The 23,586-nt window shown below is 38.3% G+C and overlaps 1 protein-coding gene across 1 annotated transcript in view; it reads left to right on the top strand.

The window, feature by feature from the left end:
- The first annotated feature begins 407 nt into the window (after nt 1-407).
- The window catches only part of Zfyve16 (zinc finger FYVE-type containing 16), a 40,528-nt gene continuing 17,349 nt past the window's right edge, over nt 408-23,586 (top strand). The window contains exons 1-10 of the mRNA XM_042690757.1: nt 408-571; nt 5,946-6,053; nt 6,897-9,142; nt 9,927-10,023; nt 13,189-13,350; nt 14,514-14,656; nt 17,098-17,473; nt 19,023-19,145; nt 19,786-19,941; nt 21,365-21,589. Of these exons, the coding sequence (XP_042546691.1) occupies nt 5,984-6,053; nt 6,897-9,142; nt 9,927-10,023; nt 13,189-13,350; nt 14,514-14,656; nt 17,098-17,473; nt 19,023-19,145; nt 19,786-19,941; nt 21,365-21,589 (3,598 nt within the window). The 5' untranslated portion in view covers nt 408-571; nt 5,946-5,983. The remainder of the gene's footprint in view (nt 572-5,945; nt 6,054-6,896; nt 9,143-9,926; nt 10,024-13,188; nt 13,351-14,513; nt 14,657-17,097; nt 17,474-19,022; nt 19,146-19,785; nt 19,942-21,364; nt 21,590-23,586) is intronic.

The raw sequence follows: 23,586 nt of genomic DNA, 5'->3' as shown, positions 1-23,586 counted from the left end.
GTTGGGAGTGTGCGTGCGTGTGTTGGGTGTGTGTGCATTGCGGGGGATGTTAGGTGTTTGTGCGTGATTGGATCCGGGCCTGCGGAGCACAGGTCTGATCAGCTGCTGGCCAGGCGGGTTTGTCCAGTGCAGACCGGAGGCAGCAGGCTCCTCAGGAGGCGGCGGGCGGGGCGAGCGGCGTCTGGGTCAGCGCAGGGCAAGGAAGCGGGAAGGTGGCGCGCGCTGCCTCCTCATCCCGGTTACAGGGTGTCCAGTGGGAGCCGAGGCCGCATCGCGCGGCAGTGCTGCCAGCGCGCAACGCAGTCTGACGCTTCCGGTAGGACGGTGACGCTCGGGGCTCGGACCCGGACGCAGCGCGCAGGCGCCGGGGGGCCGCGGCCGCTGGGGGCTGGGGGTGGGGGCGTGAGGAAGGGAAGCCGACTCTGCGCCTGCGCGCTGCCCAGGTCGGGAGGGGGACGGACCCGGCGCTGGCGTCGCACACTCCGGGGACGCTCGGCGGGGGTTGCTCTTCGCTGGTCCTCCGGGCGGCGACGCGTCGAGCCCCCTGCGAGCCCCGCCAGGGCGTGGGGAGGTAAGAACCCCCTGAAGACTCGGCCTCCCCTCATCCCGTGCCCTCGCGGCGGGGCGGGGCGGCCGCTGGACGCGGCGGGTCCGTCCCTCCCTTCCTCCGGGAGCCGCGTCGGTCTCTCGGCCGGTGTCGCTCCCCGGTGGCCGCGGCCGCCGGGGCCGCGAGGGCGATCTCCTCGGCTGGGGGGCGGCGGGACCCACCCACACGCCCGCCCGTGGGAGCGACCCGGGCCGCGGCGGGAGGAGGAGCTGCGTCCCGGGGAGGGGCGGCGGCGGCGGCGGCGGGCGGAGTCTCGGGTTCCCGAGGAGTGCGGGCCTCGGCGGCGGGAGGGCCGTCCCCGCGGCCGCGCCCCGCAATCCCGGTGCGGCGCCCGACGCACCTCCCGGAGGCCACCTCGGTCCTCCACCTTGACACACCTTGGAAGAGCTGCCCTTACTTTAACCGCAGTTACCGTGATTGCAAACGACTGCGTTCCGGACGGAGCTCGTTGGACGCGTTAGGAAAAACAAAACCCCAGCGGAGCTAGCCCGACTTCAGACAGCCTTTTAGTTAAAAGACCAGTTGTTGATCGGATGAGGTCCCCTGGTTTATTCGTCCGAGCGCGCCGCCTCTGGAAGCTGATACAGTAGAATACTATGTAGTGTTTTCCCTCATAGTTTCCTCCCCTGGCTATCAAGCTTCATACTTAATGGTAATAGGTGAAAAAAAATCAAGGCATTAGGAAAATGTAATCACGTAACCAGCCATTTAATATTTTTTTGTGTGTTCTCCCTGTAATTAATTAAAATGATGAGATATTAGTATGTAGTTGGATTACTGACTTGTGTCGTATATAATGCTTTATAAATATAATTGTGATTGTACCAGTAATGCGAGAGCAAAAGTATCTTTTGATGTCATAACATTAGATATAAAACTCAGGGCTGGGAAGGTGGCTCAGTGGTAGAGCACTTGCCTTGCATGCAGGAGGCCCTGGGTTCGATTCCTCAGCACCACATAAGCAAAAAGAAAAAAGCTGGAAGTGGCACTGTGGCTCAAGTGGTAGAGCGCTAGCCTTGAGCTGAAGAGCTGAGGGACAGTGCCCAGGCCCAGAGTTCAGGCCCCACGACCGGACCCAAAAACAAATATATATATATATATATATATATATATATATATGTCACATTATAACAAACAATAGAGAAATTCAGACTTAAACATACTATATCACAAAGAGCAACAAAAGAGAAAAAGTCACTTCATGTGGCCTGGACGCCGTCTCTGAACTCTTTTTGCTCAAGACGAGGACTCTTACCACTTTGAGCCACAGCACACTTCTGGTTTTCTGGTGGTTAATTGGAGATAAGAGTCTCACAGACTTTCCTGCCCCGGCTGGCTGGGAACTGAGTTCCCCTTTAGTTATTATCCGGTCATATTGTTACATAATGGGATAGCATTACAGTTCACTTTAACTGTCACTGGGATAATCACATCTAAAAAAATTCTTGAGTACCAAAATAATTTTTGTTTCTTAATACAGTATAATTACCATTTAGAAATTAAAACTCAGAAAATCATTTTTTCATTTAACACTTTGATTAAAATAACAAATTAGATTTGTATAAAAATAGTTATATCTAGAACAAAATTTAGTGAGAAGAGTGGTATTTTGCCTATAGGCAAATCTCTTTAATGTCTGGCACTACAGAAAACACCTGAATTTTTTGTTTTTGTTGTATTTTTTTTGCTCAGATCAGTCTAATGTACTCTCAGGTTGAAGCAAAAGAAGAAAAGCCATCCTTGCAGAGATATGTACGGAGAAAGGGAATATCTGGGAGGCACTCCAAGACTCTTGGGCACTTTCAGGGATCCTTAGGGCACAGTTTGAGAAAGCTGATTTAATCATTCTGGTATTAATAAGCTTGTTAGGGTGCCTCCAATTTGACACTACTGCAAACTTTAAATGGTGAAAATTCTTTCTGATGCATTTTTATGCATAGCTGCCAGTGTTTTCCTGAAAGTAGAATTGTTAGTTCATAGACTGTGCTGGGTTTTTTTTTTTGGGGGGGGGCAGGGGAGAGTGGAGGGAGGAAAGATAAACATAAATATTGCTTTTGATGCCTATGTAATTTTTCTGCCTCCTAACATTTGCATTTAGATTACTCCACCTAAAGACTGGTGAAAACAGTAGTTTTGCACTCAAGTTTCTGATACGTTGAATTATCAGGTCAAATATGGGGAATCTTATTTAAGTCTATTGTCACATTGAATTTTTTTTTTTTTTTTTGGGTCTGGTCGTGGGGCCTGAACTCTGGGCCTGGGCGCTGTCCCTCAGCTCTTCAGCTCAAGGCTAGCGCTCTACCACTTGAGCCACAGTGCCACTTCCGGCTTTTTGCTTTTTGCTTATGTGGTGTGAGGAATCAAACCCAGGGCCTCCTGCATGCAAGGCAAGTGCTCTACCACTGAGCCACCTTCCCAACCCCACATTGATTTTTTTTTTTTAGAAGTTGTATCATCTGTTAGGTGTATCAGAGTTGTTTTTTGTTTTGTTTTTGGTCAGTCGTGGGGCTTGAACTCTGGGCCCGGGCACTGTCCTTGCACTCTTCAGCTCAAGGTGAGCGCCCTACAGCTTGAGCCACAGCACCACTTCCTGCTTTCAAGTGGTTTATTAGAGGTAAGAGTCTCACGGACTTTCCTGCCCCGACTGGCTTTGAACTGTGATCCTCACATCTCAGCCTCCTGAGTAGCTAGGATTACAGGCGTAAGCCACCAGTGCCCAGCTCACAGTTGTTTTTTTAAGTCAAAGTTCACCAACACTTTTACCTTCAGGTCAAATATGAGACATTATTGATACATATTGTCACATTGGGTTTTTTTTTTTTTTGAAAGGTATCAGCTTTCTGTCAGCAGTATCATTTGTTGTTTTCTTAAATCATACTTCATGAAGTTTTTTTTTTCTTTTGGGTCGGGTCGTGGGGCCTGAACTCTGGGCCTGGGCGCTGTCCCTCAGCTCTTCAGCTCAAGGCTAGCGCTCTACCACTTGAGCCACAGCGCCACTTCCGGCTTTATTCTTTTTGCTTATGTGGTGCTGAGGAATCGAACCCAGGGCCTCATGCATGCAAGGCAAGCACTCTACCACTGAGCCACTTTCCCAGCCCACGAAGATTTTTATTACCAAAACTTTTATTATTTATATAACTTAGGTTTCAACTTAGTAGGGAATAGGTGGTTCTCTTCTTTCTTTTTTTTCTAACTGCTTTGGTGATGTATTGATAATTGTTTTCATGATCTTGTTGTCTGATGGCATTCACAGTCTAATTATCAAATGTTTTTCTAACAGATTTTTATTATATTTTATATTGTAAGAATACATACTAGAACTTTATAGAAAAGAATAAATTATCCTTTATCCTGTTTTTAAAATTACATATTTATTAAAAAAATTGTTGGTGGTGGTGGTGGTTGTGGAGTTTGAACTCAGGGCTTGTCTCTGAGCTTTTTCCTCTGAAGGCTAGGACCATATACCACTTTGAGCCACAGTGGCACTTCCAGTTTTCTTGTGTAAAGCCAGCTGGGGCAGGAAAGTCTGTGAGATTCTTATCCTCAATTAACTACCAGTTCGAAGCCAACCAGGGCAGCAAAGTCTGTGAGACTCGTATCTCCAATTAACCACCAGAAAACCAGAAGTGTGCTGTGGCTCAAAGTGGTAAAAGTGCTCATCTTAAGCAAAAAGAATTCAGGGACAGCGCCCAGGTCATAAGAAGTGACTTTTTATCTTTTGCTGCTCTTTGTGATATAGTATGTTTAAGTCTGAATTTCTCTATTGTTTGTTATAATGTGTCACCTGTGTCTGTAGAGTTTTTTTTAAATCAGTTCTGCAAACTTGCTAGCATTATATTTACATACAGTTGTTTCTCTTTCCATTGTCTCTGTCTGTTTTTTTGTTTTTTGTTTTTTTTGCTGGTCCTGAGGCTTGAACTCTGGGCCTGGACACTGTCCCTGAGCTCCTTTTGCTCAAGGCTAGCCCTCTACCACTTCAGACACAGTTCCACATCTGGCTTTATCTGTGATTTAACTAGAGATAGGAGTCTGAGAGAAACTGGGCTCTGGTGGCTCACACCTATAATCCTATCTACTCGGGAGGCTGAGATCTGAGGATCACAGTTCAAAACCAGCCCGGGCAGGAAAGGCTGTGAGACTCTTTATCTCCAAAAAACCACTCAGAAAACCAGAAGTGGTGCTGTGGCTCAAGTGGTAGATCACTAGCTTTGAGCTAAAGAGCTGAGGGACAACGCCCAGGCCCAGAGTTCAAGCCCCATGACCAATCAAAAAAAAAAAAAGTCTTTCCTGCTGGGGCTGTTTTCAAACCTCAATCCTTAGATCTCAGCCTCCTGAGTAGCTAGAATTACAGGCGTGAACCACCAGCACCCAGCTTGTTTTTTCCTTTTTATGTTTTTCTTTTTCTCATTTCTTTTTTTTTTTTCTTTTTTTTTGGGTCTGGTCGTGGGGCCTGAACTCTGGGCCTGGACGCTGTCCCTCAGCTCTTCAGCTCAAGGCTAGCACTCTACCACTTGAGCCACAGTGCCACTTCCAGCTTTTTTCTTTTTGCTTATGTGGTGCTGAGGAATCGAACCCAGGGCCTCATGCATGCAAGGCAAGCACTCTACCACTGAGCCACCTTCCCAGCCCCTCTTTTTCTCATTTCTATGGACATTTTAGGTAATTTCTTCAGATAGGTATTCCAATTTCTTCAATTCTCTTGTACCCCATATTTAAAGTAACTCTTTTATCTCTATTTTTCTCTCTTTCTGGACTAGAGAGGCTCTTAGCCTGTGACAATAATTATTTGTCGTCTTGTTATTTGTTGTCTTTGCATTTTGTTACTTGTAACTTAATTTGTTACAACAAATATTATTTGTTATCTTTTTATCTTATTTGTTAATCTTTTTGTCCCTCACTGCTTATGATTGTTAACCATTCTAGGCAACCATTTGAAGTAATTTATTAACACATTCTTTTGTTTGTATTTATTGTTATATTTTATTTTTTGCCAGTTCTGGGGCTTTAACTCAGGACCTGGGCACTGTCTCTGAGCTTGTTTTGCTCAAGGTTAGCACTTTACCACTTGAGCCACAGCACCACTTCTGGCTTTTTCTGTTTATGTGGTACTGAGGAATGGAACTCAGGGTTTCATTCATGCTAGGCAAGCACGCTACCACTAAGTCACACTTTCAGACCTTTTGTTATTTTTATATACAGTTTTCCATCTTAAATTATAAATTCATCAAAGAAGTACTATTAAGCTTTATTTTTCTCTTTTCAGATAATATCTTCTGGTATGAAATAGGTGATACTATTTCATATTGCAAAATTAAATGTTATATCTTCTGTTTTTTAGATATAAAAGAATTAAATTTTAGTAAGTCTACGGGCAGGATGGAGAGTTATTTTAAAGCAGCTGTCTGTGACTTGGACAAACTCCTTGATGATTTTGAACAGAACCCAGGTTTGTCAGCTTTCTATTTTATCACTAACAGAACTTTTAAATGTCTGTAATTCAGTAATCTCAGGAATAGAATACAGTTTAGAGTACAGAATAGAGTAGAGTTTGGTCACATTGTCATCTTCTGTAAAAAGTTGACCTGTTTGATTATAACATATTAGTTCATTCTTATATAAAATGGAATTAATACCCAGAAACAGAAGATACTGGAAGTTTCTTTTCAGATACAGATTTATCTATCAGGAAAATCTACAAAATCAGCATGTGAACAAACTAAAAGTGACATGAAAGAAACTACTATGAGAAATGGTACTTCCCTCAGAATGAAATTAGGAAGCTGGCAGAACAAAATATGTAGATTGTTTTTTAAATCTTAGTCTGGGTTTTGTAGTACAACTGATTTAGAAGTCAAAATTTTATTACTCTGGGGCTGGGAAGGTGGCTCAGTGGTAGAGTGCTTGCCCTGCATGCATGAGGCCCTGGGTTCGATTCCTCAGCACCACATAAGCAGAAAAAGCAGGAAGTGGTGCTGTGGCTCAAGTGGTATGAGTGCTAGCCTTGAGCTGAAGAGCTGAGGGACAGTGGCCAGGCCCCACAACCAGCCAAAAAAAAAAATTATTACTCTTGATATATATATATATATATATATATATATATTATATAAATGAAAACCAGAAAATACTATAAAGCCAAATAAAAAGGCCATATAGCTTAGAAGTCTTAAAATGCACAGTATCTTCATCATAACTTTTTTATTAGTATATATTAATAGAAGGGGGTTTCATTGTCTTTATGATTTTTACCTAATTTGGGTCTTCTAAGTAACTTTGTTTCTATTTTAATTAGATGAACAAGATTATCTCCAACATCCACAAAATACATATGATTCTAACCACTGTTCAGTGTCTTCGGAGTTGACTTCTTCACAGCTAACTTTGCTACTACCAAAGGACCAGCAATGTGTTAACAAGTGTGCCTCATCAGAAACATGCTGTGAAAAAAATGAGACTCTCCTGACTGACAAACCACTTGAAGGACTTACTTCTATACAAAGTGAAAAAAATGTAACAGGACTTGACCTCCTTTCTTCTGTGGATGGTAGTACTTCAGATGAATTACTGCCTTTATATATGAGCCGATGTAGTAAACCTGTCTGTGACCTGATAAGTGACATGGGTAATTTAGTTCATGCAACGAATAGTGAAGAAGACATTGAAAAATTATTACCAGATGACTTAAAATCTAGTACAGATTCTTTGATTGGATTGGGTTCATCTTCAGTTTCAGATACTCTCTGTGCTTCTTCAACAGACCATGATAGTAATACTGTCAGAGAAGAACAGAATGATATCAACTCTGAATTACAAAACAGAGAAATTGGTGGAACCAAAGAATTAGGAATAAATATAGACACATCACTTTCAGATACCTGTAAATACAGTGGAACAGAAAATTTAAAGGGTGAAAGGGTCTCTAATGAATTAGAACCAGTTGTTGATTTTAATATGCCCCCTGCTTTCACACAACAAAGTTCTACAATGTTTGATGCCAAAGATAATCTAGAACACAAGATTCTGTCATGTGGGTTACAAAAAGATGATGGTGGTTTGGCAAACGAACAGGTAAATATGGTAGTCAGAAGCACTACAGAATGTTTAAAAGAAGGAGATAGTATGAATATTTTGCCTAGCAGTCTTCCAAATACTGATTCAGACTCAAAAGATGATAATTTCAAATTGCCTGACTTTTCTTTCCAGGAAGATAGAATTGGTGTGGTAACAAAACAGTCTGCAAATGAAAACTCAAGAAATTTAGACCTTAAGCATAACACCACTACAATCCAAGATTCTTCAATTTTACCTCTTTCAAGTGAAAGTATACACTCTTCATTGTCCTGTCTTTCATTATCTGGGTCTTTGTGTGGATCACTAATTGATAGTACAACCCAGGATGACGTTTTACCTCAGAATGAAGCTAAAGATCATAAAGAAGATGCAGTGACTATGCATGAAGATTTACAGAAGATTACTCTTTTACATGAGGGACCCTTTGGGGAGACTGATCTGTTGAAAAAGGAAAAATCTAAAACCATATTTCTTCAGCCAGTAAATGGAAAGAGAGGTGACAAAGAAGTGGAATGTGAGCAGATGGTAAACAGAGTTGAATCTTTGCAGTACCATGAGGATTCTAGTTCTGCAGCTACAGCATCTCAGGCAGAGCTCCCTGGTGCTAGTGCCACAGAGTCTCTGGATCATTGTGAAGGTCTCAGTTTTGCAAGCAACAATATAGATGGGCAAGACTTAGATTACTTCAATATTGATGAAAGCATGAAAAGTGGCATGCTAATTAGTGATGCTGAACTTGATGCTTTTCTGACAGAACAGTATCTTCAGACCACTAACATAAAATCTTTTGAAGAAAATGTAAATGATTCTAAGTCTCAAATGAATCAGATAGATATGAAAGGCTTAGATGATGGAAATGTCAGTGATATATATTTCAATGCTGAAACAGGAGATCATGAGAAAAGTGATGGTATTAATATGCTTTGCGAAACAATTGATAAACAAAATACAAGAGAAAATTGTGGCCTTTCTGCAGGAGAAAAATGTACAATTCCAAATGAACAAGGGTTACCTACTAATAAGTCTAAGATGATAAATGAATTACCGGCTTCTGTTAACAGTCAGTCTGCTCATGTTGGAGGGGCTAGACCTAAACAATTGTTTAGTCTTCCATCAAGAACATGCAACACAAAGGAACCAAATAAGCTGGATGTTCCAAATATGCCAGAAAGTGAACCCTGCCTAGCAAATACTATTTCTCCAGTCACTTGTACAACAGATTCTACAATTGATTCTCATGTTGGCTTCAACTCTAATTACATTGATATAGAAAGTAACTTTGAAGGTGGATCGAGGTTTGTAACCGCAAATGAGGAGTCACCACCTGAAAACACTTGCAAAGAAGGCTTGGTTTTGGGCCAGAAACAACCTACTTGGGTTCCTGATTCTGAAGCTCCCAACTGTATGAACTGCCAAGTCAAATTTACTTTTACAAAACGGCGACACCACTGTCGAGCATGTGGGAAAGTAAGTTAAAAATCTTTTTGTTTGTTTTTTGTTTTATGGTTTTGGGAATTGAACCCAGAGGCAAGTGTTCTGTCACTTACATTTATCTCCAGCCAGGTCATTTCTTTTGAGTCTTTGGAAACCCAATATAAAAAAATGCTGATTAATAAGTGGTTATAAGTTTGCATTAATTTACAATGAGATTTTTGTTTTGCTTCCCTATCATAAAGCGCTACTCTTTTGCAGATTGCTTGATAGTTGTGGTAAATATTATATGCTGGAAAGTAATGAACATTTAAGTTTTGTGAAATTTAAGAATATTGTCCTTAGCTTTGTGTCACACAAGAGTTTGAATTCAGGGCCTTGTACTTTCTGGGCAGATATTCTTGTACTCTTTCCCAGCCCTTTTTTAGATCTTCATTCTAAAACTCTCCCAACTGAACTGTTCTAGTGGAGTTTCAGCCCTTTTTGCTTTCATTATTTTTCAATTAGGATCTTACATTTATGCCTAGGCTAGTCAGACCATGATCCTTCAATTTATACTTCCCACCTAGCTGGGACAACAGCATATACCACCATTCTCAGCTTTTTGTTGAGATGGAGTTCTCATTGCAGACCAGTTTTGAACTGAAATCCTAATGACTTCTTTGGAGCAGGTGCAATTACTGATGTTAACTACTGTGTCAAGCTGAAAAAGGGATTTTGGTTCATTAATGTAGGATCTTCCCTTTGCCTCGAATATGTATAATATATGCTTGAAATAAAATAATATGCTTGAAATAAAAACATATTTTATTCCTTATAGGTATTTTGTGGTGTCTGTTGTAATAGAAAATGTAAACTTCAATATCTTGAAAAGGAAGCAAGAGTATGTGTAATCTGCTATGATACGATTAATAAAGGTGAGTATTTATTTACCTGACATGTTTGTTTCCAGTAATTGAATACATTTGTTTTTTTTTTTTTTAATCTGGATTGTGACAAAGATAAACTTTTTATTTTCTTACGGCAAGGACCTAGTGTTGACTTATCTGGCTTAGGTGGGACATCCCAAGGCTTGGTTTCTCTTCTTTTTGTTCCACTCTCACAATTAATACTACCAGTCTGGAAAGGAATCATTCAGTTTCTGGAGTAGCAGTTCATTAACTTTTAACAGGTACCAAGTCCCTAAATGCTGCATTTCATCTGCCTATTGGTTTTGTCATCATCATTGTCATCCTCATTATCTTAATCTCAAATTTATAAAATACATACTTAAAAATAATATTATCTATAAATGTCTTAAGGCAAGATAATAATTTGTACCTTTCAAGAATAACCTAAATTGAGAATAAGATATAAAGTAGTAATATGACTTTATGAATTTTTAGGACTGCCATGCTGTTTGTACATTATAGTCTTTTTTTTCCCTAAGTTTTAGCGTGTTATGTGTATGTGTGCTTCCCATTGTTCTCCGGCTTTCTAGCTAGTTTTCATTTTTAGCAGTAGTTTTGGTGGTCTTCTTTGAGTTCTTACAGGTTTTATGTGAGTGTGTTATGTTGTATGTTCCCCCTACATACTTGTTCTTTTGAGTACTTCTTGCATTCTTAAAAATTTTTGACAGTTCAAGTTCTCAGCAAAGATTATTTGGAACACTTTGACCAGACCTGTGCACTAGCTCAGACACTGCTTCCTATTAACCAGGAGAATAAATACCTGATAATAATTTATTTTTCTCTTTTGAATGAAGATTAATTTTTTTCAGCAATTCTCCAAAAAGCTCTGATGTGAGTCTGTTAGCCTGAGGTAAGCTGTCCTGCTCCCTGCTGTTGATCTATTCTTTGGAAGATAATAGACTATACATTCTTTTAACAGAGTATAAATATTTTCTCAGTAACCACTATTGTTTGTGAAAGTCCTTATAGTTTTGTTTTCTCTTACACTGTTGCAGTAGTCTAGAAGACAACTGTTAGTGCTGCTAGCCAAGATTAATTTGCTACAATTCAGAAATTTTAGAGCAAGCTCTCACTTAATTAACTCTGAAACTCAAAAAATGTTAACAGGGCTATAAAGAACACAGCAGTGTTCTCTGAGTTCACAGGTCAGATTTTTGAATAAGGACTAAGACATATTCTGACTACAGAATCCATGAAAGGAGAAGATATAAGAGACTCAATAGATATAAGAGACTCAATAATAGAGACTCAAACTTTGGTTTATCAGAGAATATACTGTGAAATGAGTTTGTTCAGTTCTGTTTTACTTATTCTTTATATCTTACACAGTTTTATCAATAGGGCTGTAAGCTGTACATTACAAGAAAGCATTAATAAAAGTTATCTTGCCATCAGCTATAGGGTTGGAAATAATAAGAGTGAATATTTTTATTAAATAAGATTCAAGAGGGGCTAGGAAGGTGGCTCAGTGGTAGAGCACTTGCCTTGCATGCATGAGGCTCTGGGTTCGATTCCTCAGCACCACATAAGCAAAAAGAAAAAAGTGGAAGTGGCGCTATGGCTCAAGTGGTAAAGCGCTAGCCTTGAGCTGAAGAGCTGAGGGACAGAGCCCAGGCTCAGAGTTCAGGCCCCACGACTGAACCCCCCCCCCCCAAAAAAAAAAAAGATTCAAGAGTTCGGAGGCATGTTCACTGTAGGAAAGAAGAAAAAGATGGTAAATAATGGAAAAGTTGTGCTATGATGTATAAGTTTTAGGAAACTATGCATGTGAATGCTGTTAGGAAGAGTTGGAAAGTTAGAATTACTTTAAAACCCTAAGAGTAAGCAGTTGGGTTTCACTTGATAATAGGAAGATATCTTGGTTGTTGGAAGCCATTTTTTGAGTGATGTTATTCATTGGCATTTAAGAAAGATTATTTTAGCAGTAGCCAACAGCAGATCACTTTGGAGAAATGCTGAAGGAAAAGCTACCAGAGCTGATGTATATTTTGATTGAAAATGATTCAGCAATTTTATTCTATTTTATATTACTCAATGCTATTCTATATTGCAGACTCAGGAATATTGAGACAATATTTTGTATTGAAATTGGGAACAAACTAGATGCCCTATTCTTATGGAACTTAAAAATATAGTGGAGAGGGTTGGGAAAGTGGCTCAGTGGTAGAGTGCTTGCCTTGGATGCATGAGGCCCTGGTTTCAATTCTCAGTACCACATAAGCAGAAAAAGCCAGAAGTGGCACTGTGGTGCATGTGGTAGAGTGCTAGCCTTGAGCTGAAGAGCTGAGGGACAGCGCCCAGGCCCAGAGTTCAGACCTCACAACCAACAACAACAACAACAACAAAAAACAACACAAAAAACAAATATAGGGGAGAGAATAAACAGGATTCAGATGGTGATAATATTCTGAAATGTCATTAAAAAGTATCAATAGAGCAGATAATGACAGATTAGTGGCAAGATGTTCATCATAAGATGGACATCATACAAGGTGGTCACCATAAGACTTCTAAGATAATATGACATGTAAATTAGAAACTTGAAGGGAGAGACCAGAGCTATGTACATGTCTAAGAAAAGGACAGAGGCAGAGGGAATAAAAATAGCCAAGAGCCTAAGCTAGGATAGTGTGGGATTAACTTGTTGAAGTACAGGAGGCCTAGGTGTCTGGATTGTTTTAAGTGAGTGGGAGTATAATGAGAAATAAGGTTGGACAGATAAGCAGGAAGGTGGAAGAAGTGGGGATCTTTTGAACCATTTTAACAATTTAAATTTCACTGAGGAGTGGTAGTGATTCATGTCTTTAGAAAAATGATTTTGAACCATGTTGGAAGTAAACCTTTGAGGTATAAGGGCAAAAATAAAGACCTTCATATTTTAAAAAAGATTATTTTCTGTAGTAGATGTCAAACATATGCCAGATATAATATTAATATTGAAAAAACTCATTGGTAGGTTATCAAAGTGGAGTGCTACCAACTAGAAGAAGGAGCCAGACAGAATCTTTGTGAAGTGCCAACTTTTTTCTGGATTGGCTTATTTATTTATTCTAACAACTAAAAAATAAGAAATTACTATAATTTACTTTGAAGTCCAAAAAAGACTCCTAATACTATTTTTCCCCTTTATAGCTCAGGCATTTGAAAGGATGATGAGTCCAACTGGTTCTAATCTTATATCTAATCATTCTGATGAATGTGCCACTATCCAGCCACTTCAAGAGACCCAAACATCCAGTATACCTTCACCTACAACTTTGCCAATTTCAGCACTTAAACAACCAAATGTTGAAGGTAATGAAGAAAACATGTCTTAAAGATTAATTATTAAAACAGAATTATCTATTATAATCAGAGTCCAGACAGGGAATAGAAATCAAACTAAATAACAAGAGGGATTTAATACAGGAAATAGGTTACTACACGCATGCTTGAAAACTAGAGTATCAAAATGGGCATGCTCAAGAGTCTCAGCAGCCCCCATCACTAGGGTTAGTGGATCTTTAAACTTCTTGCCCAAATTGTACTCAACCCATAATAGTCTTGATCGCAGCCTCTTGAGTAGCTAGGATTATATGTATGAGCCACCATGCCCAGCCTGTTTCGTATTTTGATAAAACATTTTATTTTTATGTCTTTTTATGCATGTTTCTTTACTTATCCATTATATTTCTGATCGCCACTTCTCATGTCTGCTTCAGTCCTTGAATTTTATTTACCCTTCACTTATTATAGAGGATGTGAAATGTCTATCAAAGACTTGTTTTAAAGGCTTGGTCTCCTGTGTAGTGCTAAGAGGGTAAGTTATTAGATCTTGAGGGCTCTGACCTGATGAATGGATTAATGAGTTAATCCATTACTTGATTATAATTTAGTGGTATTGCAGAGAATTGGTGGAAACTAGGAAGTAGGGCCTGTTGATGAAGTAGATCACTGAAGGTAAACCCTAGAGTCTTGCCTCCTCTTCCTTTTTCTCTTTCTTTCTCTGCTTCCTGTCTGCTATAGGGTGGGCAGCTTTGCTTTGCTACACCCTTCTCACCATGATGTCTTGCCTTGGCACAGGGCCAAGCAGCCTTGGACTGAAACCTCTGAAGTCATGAGTCAAAGTAATTTTTCCTCCTTTGAAGTAGTAGTCCCCAGTATTTTGATAGAGGAATGCAAAGTCCTTCCACATTCACAGTACAGCCTCAATAATATCAGCTTTATACCTTTCCTAGTATCTTTCGTGGGTAATCTCTCTGAACACTTCAGAGTACCAAGGGCTGCACTTGGCCTATTAGGCTTCATTTGTATGATATCTGGAAACACACTCTGTTCACCATAGATGAATTACAAAAAACCATGAGAATTGGTAGTCTTGAGAATTTGGGACTTGCCAATGGATAGCAAAAGTTTTGAAAACATTTCCTGACCCATTTGGTACTGGCTAAGCTAAAATGAATTTCAACTGATTCTAGGTCTATGTTCCAAAGAACAGAAGAGAGTTTGGTTTGCAGATGGCATATTGCCTAATGGTGAAGTTGCAGATACAACAAAATTATCATCTGGAAATAAAAGATGTTCTGAAGATTTTAGTCCTGTCTTATCTGGTGTGCCCATGGTAAAGAATTTAAGTAACTTATTAATTAAGTAAAATGTTACTTTATAAGTAATTCCTTATGTAATTATTAGAGTGCTTGTCTTTTGAATGCTTTTGAGTTTCCTGAAATGAGAAATGTATAGGCGTGCCTACTTTTATTGTGCTTCCTTCATTATGCTTTGCAGACACTGCATTATGTATGAGTTGAAGTCTGTGGAAACTGTTCACAGAACAAGTCTTATTTGGCTTATTTTTCAACAGCGCAGTAAAACATTTTTAGCAGTAGGCTGGGAAGTTGGCTCAGTGGTAGAGCGTTTGCCTTGCATACCAGAGGCCCTGGGTTCGATTCCCCAGCACCATATAAGCAAAAAGAAAAAAGCCGGAAGTGGCGCTGTGGCTCAAGTGGTAGAGCACTAGCCTTGAGCTGAAGAGCTGAGGGACAACGCCCAGGTCCAGAGTTCAGGCCCCACAACTGGACCCAAAAAAAAAAAATTTTTTTTTTTTTTTTTAGCAGTAAAAGCATTTTTAAATGAAGCTGTGTACTTTAAAAAGCTGTGCCAGTCTTGGGGCTTGAACTCAGGGCTTGGGCGCTAACCCTGAGCTCTTTTGCTCAAGGTTAACAATGTACCAGTTGAGCCACAGCTCCTCTTCTAGCTTTTTTGGTAGTTAATTGGAGGTAACAGTCTCATGGACTTTTCTGCCCAGTCTAACTTTGAACCACGATCCTTAGATCTCGGGTTCCTGAGTAGTTAGGATTACAAGCATGCGCCCCTGGTACCCAGCTATATTTTTTTATATAATACTATTACATGCTTAATAGACTGCAATATAGTATAAACATAACTTCTGTATTTTCTGATAACCAAAAGCAATTTAAATGATTTGCTTTATTAACTATGGCCTGGAACTGAGCCCACAGTCTCTCTGAGATATGTCCTTATTTCTGTAGTTTATTTATGTAGTATATTTATGTCTTTATGCAGTTTAGATTTTTATTCTTTTTAGTGTGAATTTAAGGCAATGGCTGTGAAACTCTTTGGTCTTGGGTCCCTATTACATGTTTAAAGTTAGGGAGGGCTTGAAAGACAGAAGTTGTGTGGGTTTTTTATTACTAATTTCTGTATTTAAAATTAAAATAGAGTAAATTTTAAAATAGTTCACTATTCTAATAGAAATAATATTTTCAGGAAAAATATTTTTAAACAGAAGTATTTTAGTAAGAAGAGTGACATTAGTTCACATTTTTACTATTTTTTAAAAATGTTTGCATTAACAGTACACAATTTCACATCACTTCTGCCCATAGTGTTTTATGATATGTTATGTTCATTAATTTCATGGAAGAGAATCCTAGGATTCTCAACTCCCTGGCAATGCCAGGGATCCGTGGGCCACATATTGCTACAATGAAATGTAACTGAGACTTTTTAAATTTAGATCAATATTGAATTAATGTTTTTGAAAACTTCTCGAAAGATTCTGGTAGTGATTATTTATGCATTTACATAAAAGTGCTAGGTTTAAACAGAAGATGTATAACATGCCATTTGTAAGTATGGGTTCTTGAATTCAAATTTACAAATAAGCCCAATTATCCAAAGTATGTCCTTAGCTATCACCTATTCTTAATCATTATTTCAACAAAATGAAAGTTATAAACAGGATAATACATTATCACTTGATTTCATGAATTGTTCTCACTATTATTCCAGACAGTTTAGAGAAAGGGGGGCTTGCCAGACGTTGGTGGCTCATGCCTATTACCCTAGCTCCTCAGGAGGCTGAGGTCTAAGAATCTGTGGTTTGAAGCCTTTGGACAGACAAATCCAAGAGACTCTTATCTTCAGTTAGCCAGCAAAAAGCCAGAAATGGAGGTATGACTCAAGTGATAGAATACCTACTGTGAGCAAAATAGCTGAGCTCAAGGACCTAAGTTCAAGTCTTCATGCTGGCATTAAAAATGGGAAGGTGGCTTTATTAAACCTGTCTTGATGGGTAGTTTTTTTAGGTGGTTGCTATTATGGAATGTATCTGTCTTCTGCTTCCTAATCACTCCCCTCCTTCCCTCCTTTCCTTTTCACCTACCCTTCCAGAGCTTTTTTGACTGGCTGAGTTGAGCTGAGTTTCTTACTGTATAATATGGTACAGGATCCTCAACTTCTCTTTTAAGTCAATAATACTAAAGTCGATAATGTTAAATAATACTTTTCAAGTCAATAATATTAGACTCATTAATATCTACCTAAGCATGCAGTAAGAGTAAAACCTTATGCTCTTTAGTGGCATCTGCCGCTGAACTTAGAGAAGTACAATGGCATTGTTTCTTGGGAACTTTGATTTCAGAAAAATTTATGAATACATTGTGGTTTTTATTCTTACTAGAAGGAGTTTGATTATAGCTATCAACATTTGTGGTTGAAAAGATAATATGAAGTGATTAATTTGTTTTCTGTATTTTACAGACTGTAAACACAGGAGATCATACTCTTTCTACAACAGTGGGAAAACGAAACAATGAAATAGGAGATAGTACAAGAAATGAGATAATTCAGAATCCTATTTCTCATGTCTCATCTTCAGAAAAAATGCTTATAAACACAGCAACTGAGGGGTTACCGAATGCTGCTTCTTTTACTCTAGAGGATGATGTCTTTGCAGAAATTGAGGAGCCATCTAATTCAGCTGGTATCATAGTTAATAGCAATTTACCTGTTGCTACTATGTCAGATTATAGGTTATTGTGTGGTATTGACAAATATGTTTGCAAGAAGATTTGTCTTCTACCTGATGATGCAGATGGTTTGCCTCCACTTCTAGCAGCATCTGGAGAAGAAGAAGGTAGGATAGCAGTTACTTAAAATTTTAAAAAGACAATGGAGGGGGTAACAATGTTCAAGAGGAAGTGTACTCATAACCTCACTCATGTAACTGTGACCCTCTGTATAGTAGCTTTACAATAAAAAAATAAAATAATAAAAAAAAAAAAAAATAAAAAGAATATGCTGGCGAATTTGATTTATATTTCATGAATTTTTACCTAGACAATTTTGTTGTATGTACAAGAAATGATGATTTTAGTTTACAAAAATCTTATTACAGAAAGTAAATCCTAAATGACTTGAACTTTTATGATTCGTTTTTTCACATCTGGATCCCTTATTAGAATTAGTCAAAGTACAATATAGTCAAGAAATTCAGAGACTTGTAGCATTCCATTATATTAGTGTTACGACTTAAAATAAGAATCATAGTACCAAAAGAATAAGAGTATTAGATTAGATGACAAAACTAGGGATTTTTAGTTCCTCATCTGCTCTTTATTTCACATGTGATTTAAAGCATCTTTATTTTATTTCCTTGGGTCTTAGTTTCCTTTATAAACAAAATGATCTCTAAGGTCCTTTCCAAGTTAGAGATTATATGACTAGCTCATAACTCAGAGTGGCACCCTAGAATAGGTACTTGGCATCTCAGCCATTATGTTGTATCATGAAACATGAAATGCTGGTCCTCTACATGATATAGGGAGAAGAAGCTTAAGATACCTGTTCTTGGGATGTCTGTAGGGTCCTTTTCTTTTCTTTCTTTTTTTTTTTGTTGGTTGTGGGGCCTGAACTCTGGTCCTGGGTGCTGTCCCTCAGCATTTCAGCTCAAGACTAGCACTCTAGCTCTACAACTTGAGCCACAGTGCCACTTCCTGCTTTTTTTTTCTACTTATGTGATGCTGAGGAATCAAACCCAGTGCAAGGCAAGCACTCTCCCACTGAGCCACCTTCCCAGCCCTGTAGGGTCCTTTTCATAAACAGTTACAGTGACAGAAATATATGAAGTGTGTTCTTTGTATGCCTTGTATATTTCCTATATATTTTTTTAACTGTGTGTCACTATAGCACCAAGAAGCATTTATAACATAGAGCTAACAGTATACCCCCAAGTTATCCATATTTGCTCTTTGTAAACTAGAAATTTTCACATACTTGTAAATTTTAGAAGCTAGAATTAGAATGATGCCCAAACTAGAATGCACTTTTGACATACATACTTGTTTTAAAATTTTGAAGATGCTAAAGTTTTACATGTAAGCTGTTTAATCAATGCACTTGTACATATTCTATATATACATATGTACTATATGTATATATATTACTACATATATTTATAATAACTATATATACAAATGATTTGTTGCATTTATAATATATCTTTCCTGGATAGAAAGGTAAAGATGACTATAAAATAGTTGACAGGATGTCGATTGATTTTATGAATATATTTTTGTTCTTCAGTTTCATCAAGCTATTGGTGAATTTGCACATTTGTATTTTTTCATTGTAAGCATATTTAAGAAGATATTTGTGCTGATTGATATGTGACCTCTTTTGTTTAGTGCCTGTCATACAAGAGCACCCATCCCATGAACAAATAATTTTGCTTCTTGAAGGTGAAGGGTTTCGTCCTGTTACATTTATCCTAAATGCTAATCTACTTGTGAATGTCAAATTAGTATCTTGTAAGTAAATATTCATCTTTTTTGCTTAATTGTTAAGCTAGACTTCTGAAATAATTATGTCCTTTAAGTAAGATTTTGAATAGCAACAGTGAAAAAAATAAGCAGCATTTGATGTTGGTTCTTTAGTCATGTATGATTAAATAAATTTTACAAACTTATAATTGATGTATAAGCTTAAAAAGATTTTTGTAGTATCCCTCTGTTCATCCTAGGTTAAGTTCATTGTTTTAATAAATACAGTATATTTTAATTCTTCTGTACAGTGGACTCGTGGCTTTTAGAAAAGTTGACATTTGGTAAATGAGATAAGCAGGAAGCATGATTTAGTAGCAAGAAATAAGTTTTAAAGTAAATGACATTGATCTAATTTAAAAATTCCTGAATAATAATCCTCATTACTCAGTAATATATTTGTCAGCTTATTCTCTTTGAAAGTAACATATTCTTAACTTACTATATTTCAGAATATTAGTAAACCTCTTCAGTATTATTTGTTCTTTGATTTAAGATAATCCTTTTTCTTTTCTTACATTAAAATAAGAAAATAAGAAATTCAAAAGTTGTACTTCATGCAAAAACAGGTTTTAGCTTATTAGATTAATAGAAGTTAATTTATGATTGTATGCTTTTGTCATTCAAGATTCTTCAGAAAAATATTGGTACTTCTCAACCAATGGATTGCATGGTTTGGGACAGGCAGAAATTTTTATTCTGTTGTTATGCTTGCCAAATGAAGATAGAATTCCTAAGGACATCTTCAAACTGTTCATCACTTTGTATAAAAATGCTCTAAAAGGTATAACATTTTATTAGTACTGTCAGAATAGGAGATGTATAAACTAGTTAAAGGAGTTTATGTTTTTGCTTGTGTAAATTATATGGAAGATTGCTTCATTTGCAGTCTTCTTACTTCATTGCTGTAAAGGGATTGCTGATTTCCTTAAAAGAACCTAATCATCATTTTCACTCCCCTTTTAATGATAGATTTAAGGATAATTAATCATCATTTTTCATCTCCTTAAACTTAGCACTAAATTGATTAGTGATTTGTGTCTGTATATAGAGGTTCAATTTTTAAAATGAAAATGTGTCTACTTCCTTGATTTTTAAAATGTATTTATATACTTTCTTACCATTTGTACCACATTGGGGGATGTAATTTGGTAGAAAAACGTAATGATATCCATGGTTAGAAATATTTTCAAATTTTTGTTCATCTTTCCTAGTTCCCATGAGTAGATAGCATTGAATAGATGACCCCAGTTTGCAGTACTGGATTTGAACTCAGAGCCTTATGCTTGCTAGGCAAGTACTTTACCATTTGAGTCATGCTCCCAACCCTTTTTGCTTCAGTCCCATCTTTAGTGCTCACCTGAGGCCAGTCTTGGACTATATTTATTGCTCCTACCTCTGCCTCCCAAGTTACAGGAGTGCCACCACTCCTAGATTGCTTTTTGAGATAAGGTCTCATTGATTTTATTTTATTTATTGTTGGTTGTGGAACTTGAACTCTTGGCTTGGGCGCTGTCCCTGCACTCTTCAGCTTAAGGCAAGCACTCTAACACTTTAGCCAACAGCGCCACTTCCAGTTTCCTAGTGGTTTATTGGAGATAAGAGTCTCATGGACTTTACTGCTTGGGCTGGCTTTGGCATCAAACTGATTATCTTCCTATTCTCTGCATTTTAAGAGGCTGAGATTATAGTTATGTGCCACCACACTGTCTAAGATTAGAAATAAGCAGACTAGTCATGTTGGTTCACAAATATAGTCCGAGCTACTCAAGAGAGATTGGGATGATTATAATTCCAAGCCAACCAGTGTCAAAAAAAAGTGAAACGTTATCTCAATCAGTAGCCTAGCATGGTATATACTGTGATGCCAGCTACTCAGGAAGCATTAGGTAGTAAGATTATGGTCTTAGCCTGGCCCTGGACAAAAATTCAAGACACTGTGCAAAAAGTAACTAAAAAATATCCAAGATGTGGCTTAAGTGGTAGAGCACCTGCCTATCATATGTGATATCTTGAGTTCAACCCCATTATTGCCCCTCTCACTACCCTACCAAACAAAAAGGGAAAATGGAAAAAGGAAAAGTAGGAATGAGAAAAACATTCTCTATTTGTCTTAATAAACTCTGGGTTGGACATTTAGAATTGAAAAGTTTTGTCAACAATAACAAAACAAATTTTAATGTTTTTATTAACAATTTTGTTTCTAGGAAAATATGTAGAAAACTTGGACAATATTACTTTTACTGAGAGTTTTCTCAATAGCAAGGATCATGGAGGATTCTTGTTTATTACACCTACTTTTCAGAAACTTGATGATCTCCCATTACCAAGTAATCCTTTTCTTTGTGGAATTCTTATCCAGAAACTGGAAATTCCTTGGGCAAAAGTTTTTCCTATGCGTTTAATGTTGAGATTGGGTACAGAATATAAAGGTAAGTTTGAGAATAATAAGATTCCATTTTTTTAAATGCACTGTAAAGGAAAACATTCAGGGAGATTATTAAAATAATTTAACAGATTTACTGGAATTACTTTTCATTTGCTCTATTTTTAAATTCCTGAAGCATCTTCTACCAAGTTAATCTAGACAACCTTGGTATGTTATGTAGTTTCTAGGTGTTCATAAGTAACTTTAAATGTTTTCTGAAATTCAAAACAAAATGTAGAAAACTTTGATAGTGTTATTTTTGTTGAAGTCTTCATAGAAGCATGTATTAGTGAGAGTGAATAATTACCCCTTAGATTATCAGTGCTACTTTATTTACTTGCTGACTATAACCAAGAGTTAAGTATTTTGTCATTTTTCTATGCCTTAAATTTTTAATTATTATTTTTGGATTTTTTTTTTTTTTTTTTGGGTCCGGTCGTGGGGCCTGAACTCTGGGCCTGGGCGCTGTCCCTCAGCTCTTCAGCTCAAGGCTAGCGCTCTACCATTTGAGTCACAGCGCCACTTCCGGCTTTTTTCTTATGTGGTGCTGAGGGATCAAACCCAGGGCCTCAGGCATGCAAGGCAAGCGCTCTACCACTGAGCCACCTTCCCAGCCCTATTTTTGGATTCTTGATTTAATTTATTACTCAAAAATGATAATGCTAGGCACTGGGAGCCCATACCTTTAATTGCAGTTGTTCAAGAGGTTGAGATCTGAGAGTTGCAGTTTGAAGCTAGCTCTTATCTCCAATTAAAACAGCAAAAAAGCCAGATATGGAGCTGTGGCTAGACGTAGTAGAGTGCTAGCCTTGAGTGAAAAAGCTAAGGGACAGTACTAAACCCCTCTAAGTTCGCTCTGGTATTGGCATAAAAACAACAAAAAAGTGATAGAGGCTAAATTGTTTATGTGTCTGTGTGTGTGTGTGTGTGTGTTCTTGTATATACTTTTGACACAACTAGAGATTTGGAAACTGTTGTAATGGCCTAGGTTTAGATCACAAAATTAATTACAGTGTTACTCTTTTTTTTTTAGTGAGGAGGAGAATTGATGCCAGTATTGGGACTTGAATTCTAGGCCTCAAAGCTCTTGCTCAGCTTTTCTGCTCATGGTTACTTGAGTGCTCTACCACTTGAGTAACATTTTTACTTCTAGCTTCTTCCCCTCCCACCCCCAGGTTAATTGGAAATAAAAGTTTCTCTAATTTGTCTGCCTTGGACGGCTTCAAATCCTCTATCCTCAGATCTAAGCTTCCTGAGTAGCTATGTGAGCCAACAGTACCCAGTTAGTGGTTTAACATTTTGAATTCTCATCATATCTTTATCCTTAATATTTTTTATTTTTTTGGGTCCGGTTGTGGGGCCTGAACTCTGGGCCTGGGCGCTGTCCCTCAGCTCTTCAGCTCAAGGCTAGTGCTCTACCACTTGAGCCACAGCACCACTTCCAGCTTTTTTCTTTTTGCTTATGTGGTGCTGAGGAATCCAACCCAGGGCCTCATGCTTGCAAGGCAAGCACTCTACCACTGAGCCACCTTACCAGCCCCTATCCTTAATATTTTTCAAGAAATAATTTGGTAAATGGGCAGTACATCACATCTGATGAATTTTAGGCATTTGATTCTAAATAATATTTTCTTTTTTTTGTTGTTGGTCATGGGACTTGAACTCTGAGCCTGGGTGCTTCCCTCAGCTCTTCAGCTCAAGGCTAGTGCTCTACCACTTGACCCACAGAGCCACTTCCAGTTTTCTGAGTGGTTTATTGGAGATAAGAGTCTCACTGACTTCTCTGCCCAGGCTGGCTTTGAACGGTGATCCTCAGATCTCAGCCTCCTGAGTAACTAGGATTGCAGGTGTAAACCACCAGCATCTGGCTCTAAGTAATATTTTCTTGGTGGAAAGTTCAATACAGGGAAAATTTTTAAAGCCACATTGTGGTTTGAGGCTAGTCCAGGCATAAAGTCCAGACAACATTTCAGCCAATAAGTTGGGCATGATGGTGTGCAC

The sequence above is a fragment of the Dipodomys spectabilis genome, unplaced genomic scaffold (assembly GCF_019054845.1).
Source record: "Dipodomys spectabilis isolate Male_0828 unplaced genomic scaffold, ASM1905484v1 ptg000140l, whole genome shotgun sequence".
NCBI classification, from domain to species: Eukaryota; Metazoa; Chordata; class Mammalia; order Rodentia; family Heteromyidae; genus Dipodomys; species Dipodomys spectabilis.
Note: the sequence above shows the minus strand (reverse complement) of the source record. Positions and strands in the feature narration are given on the sequence as shown.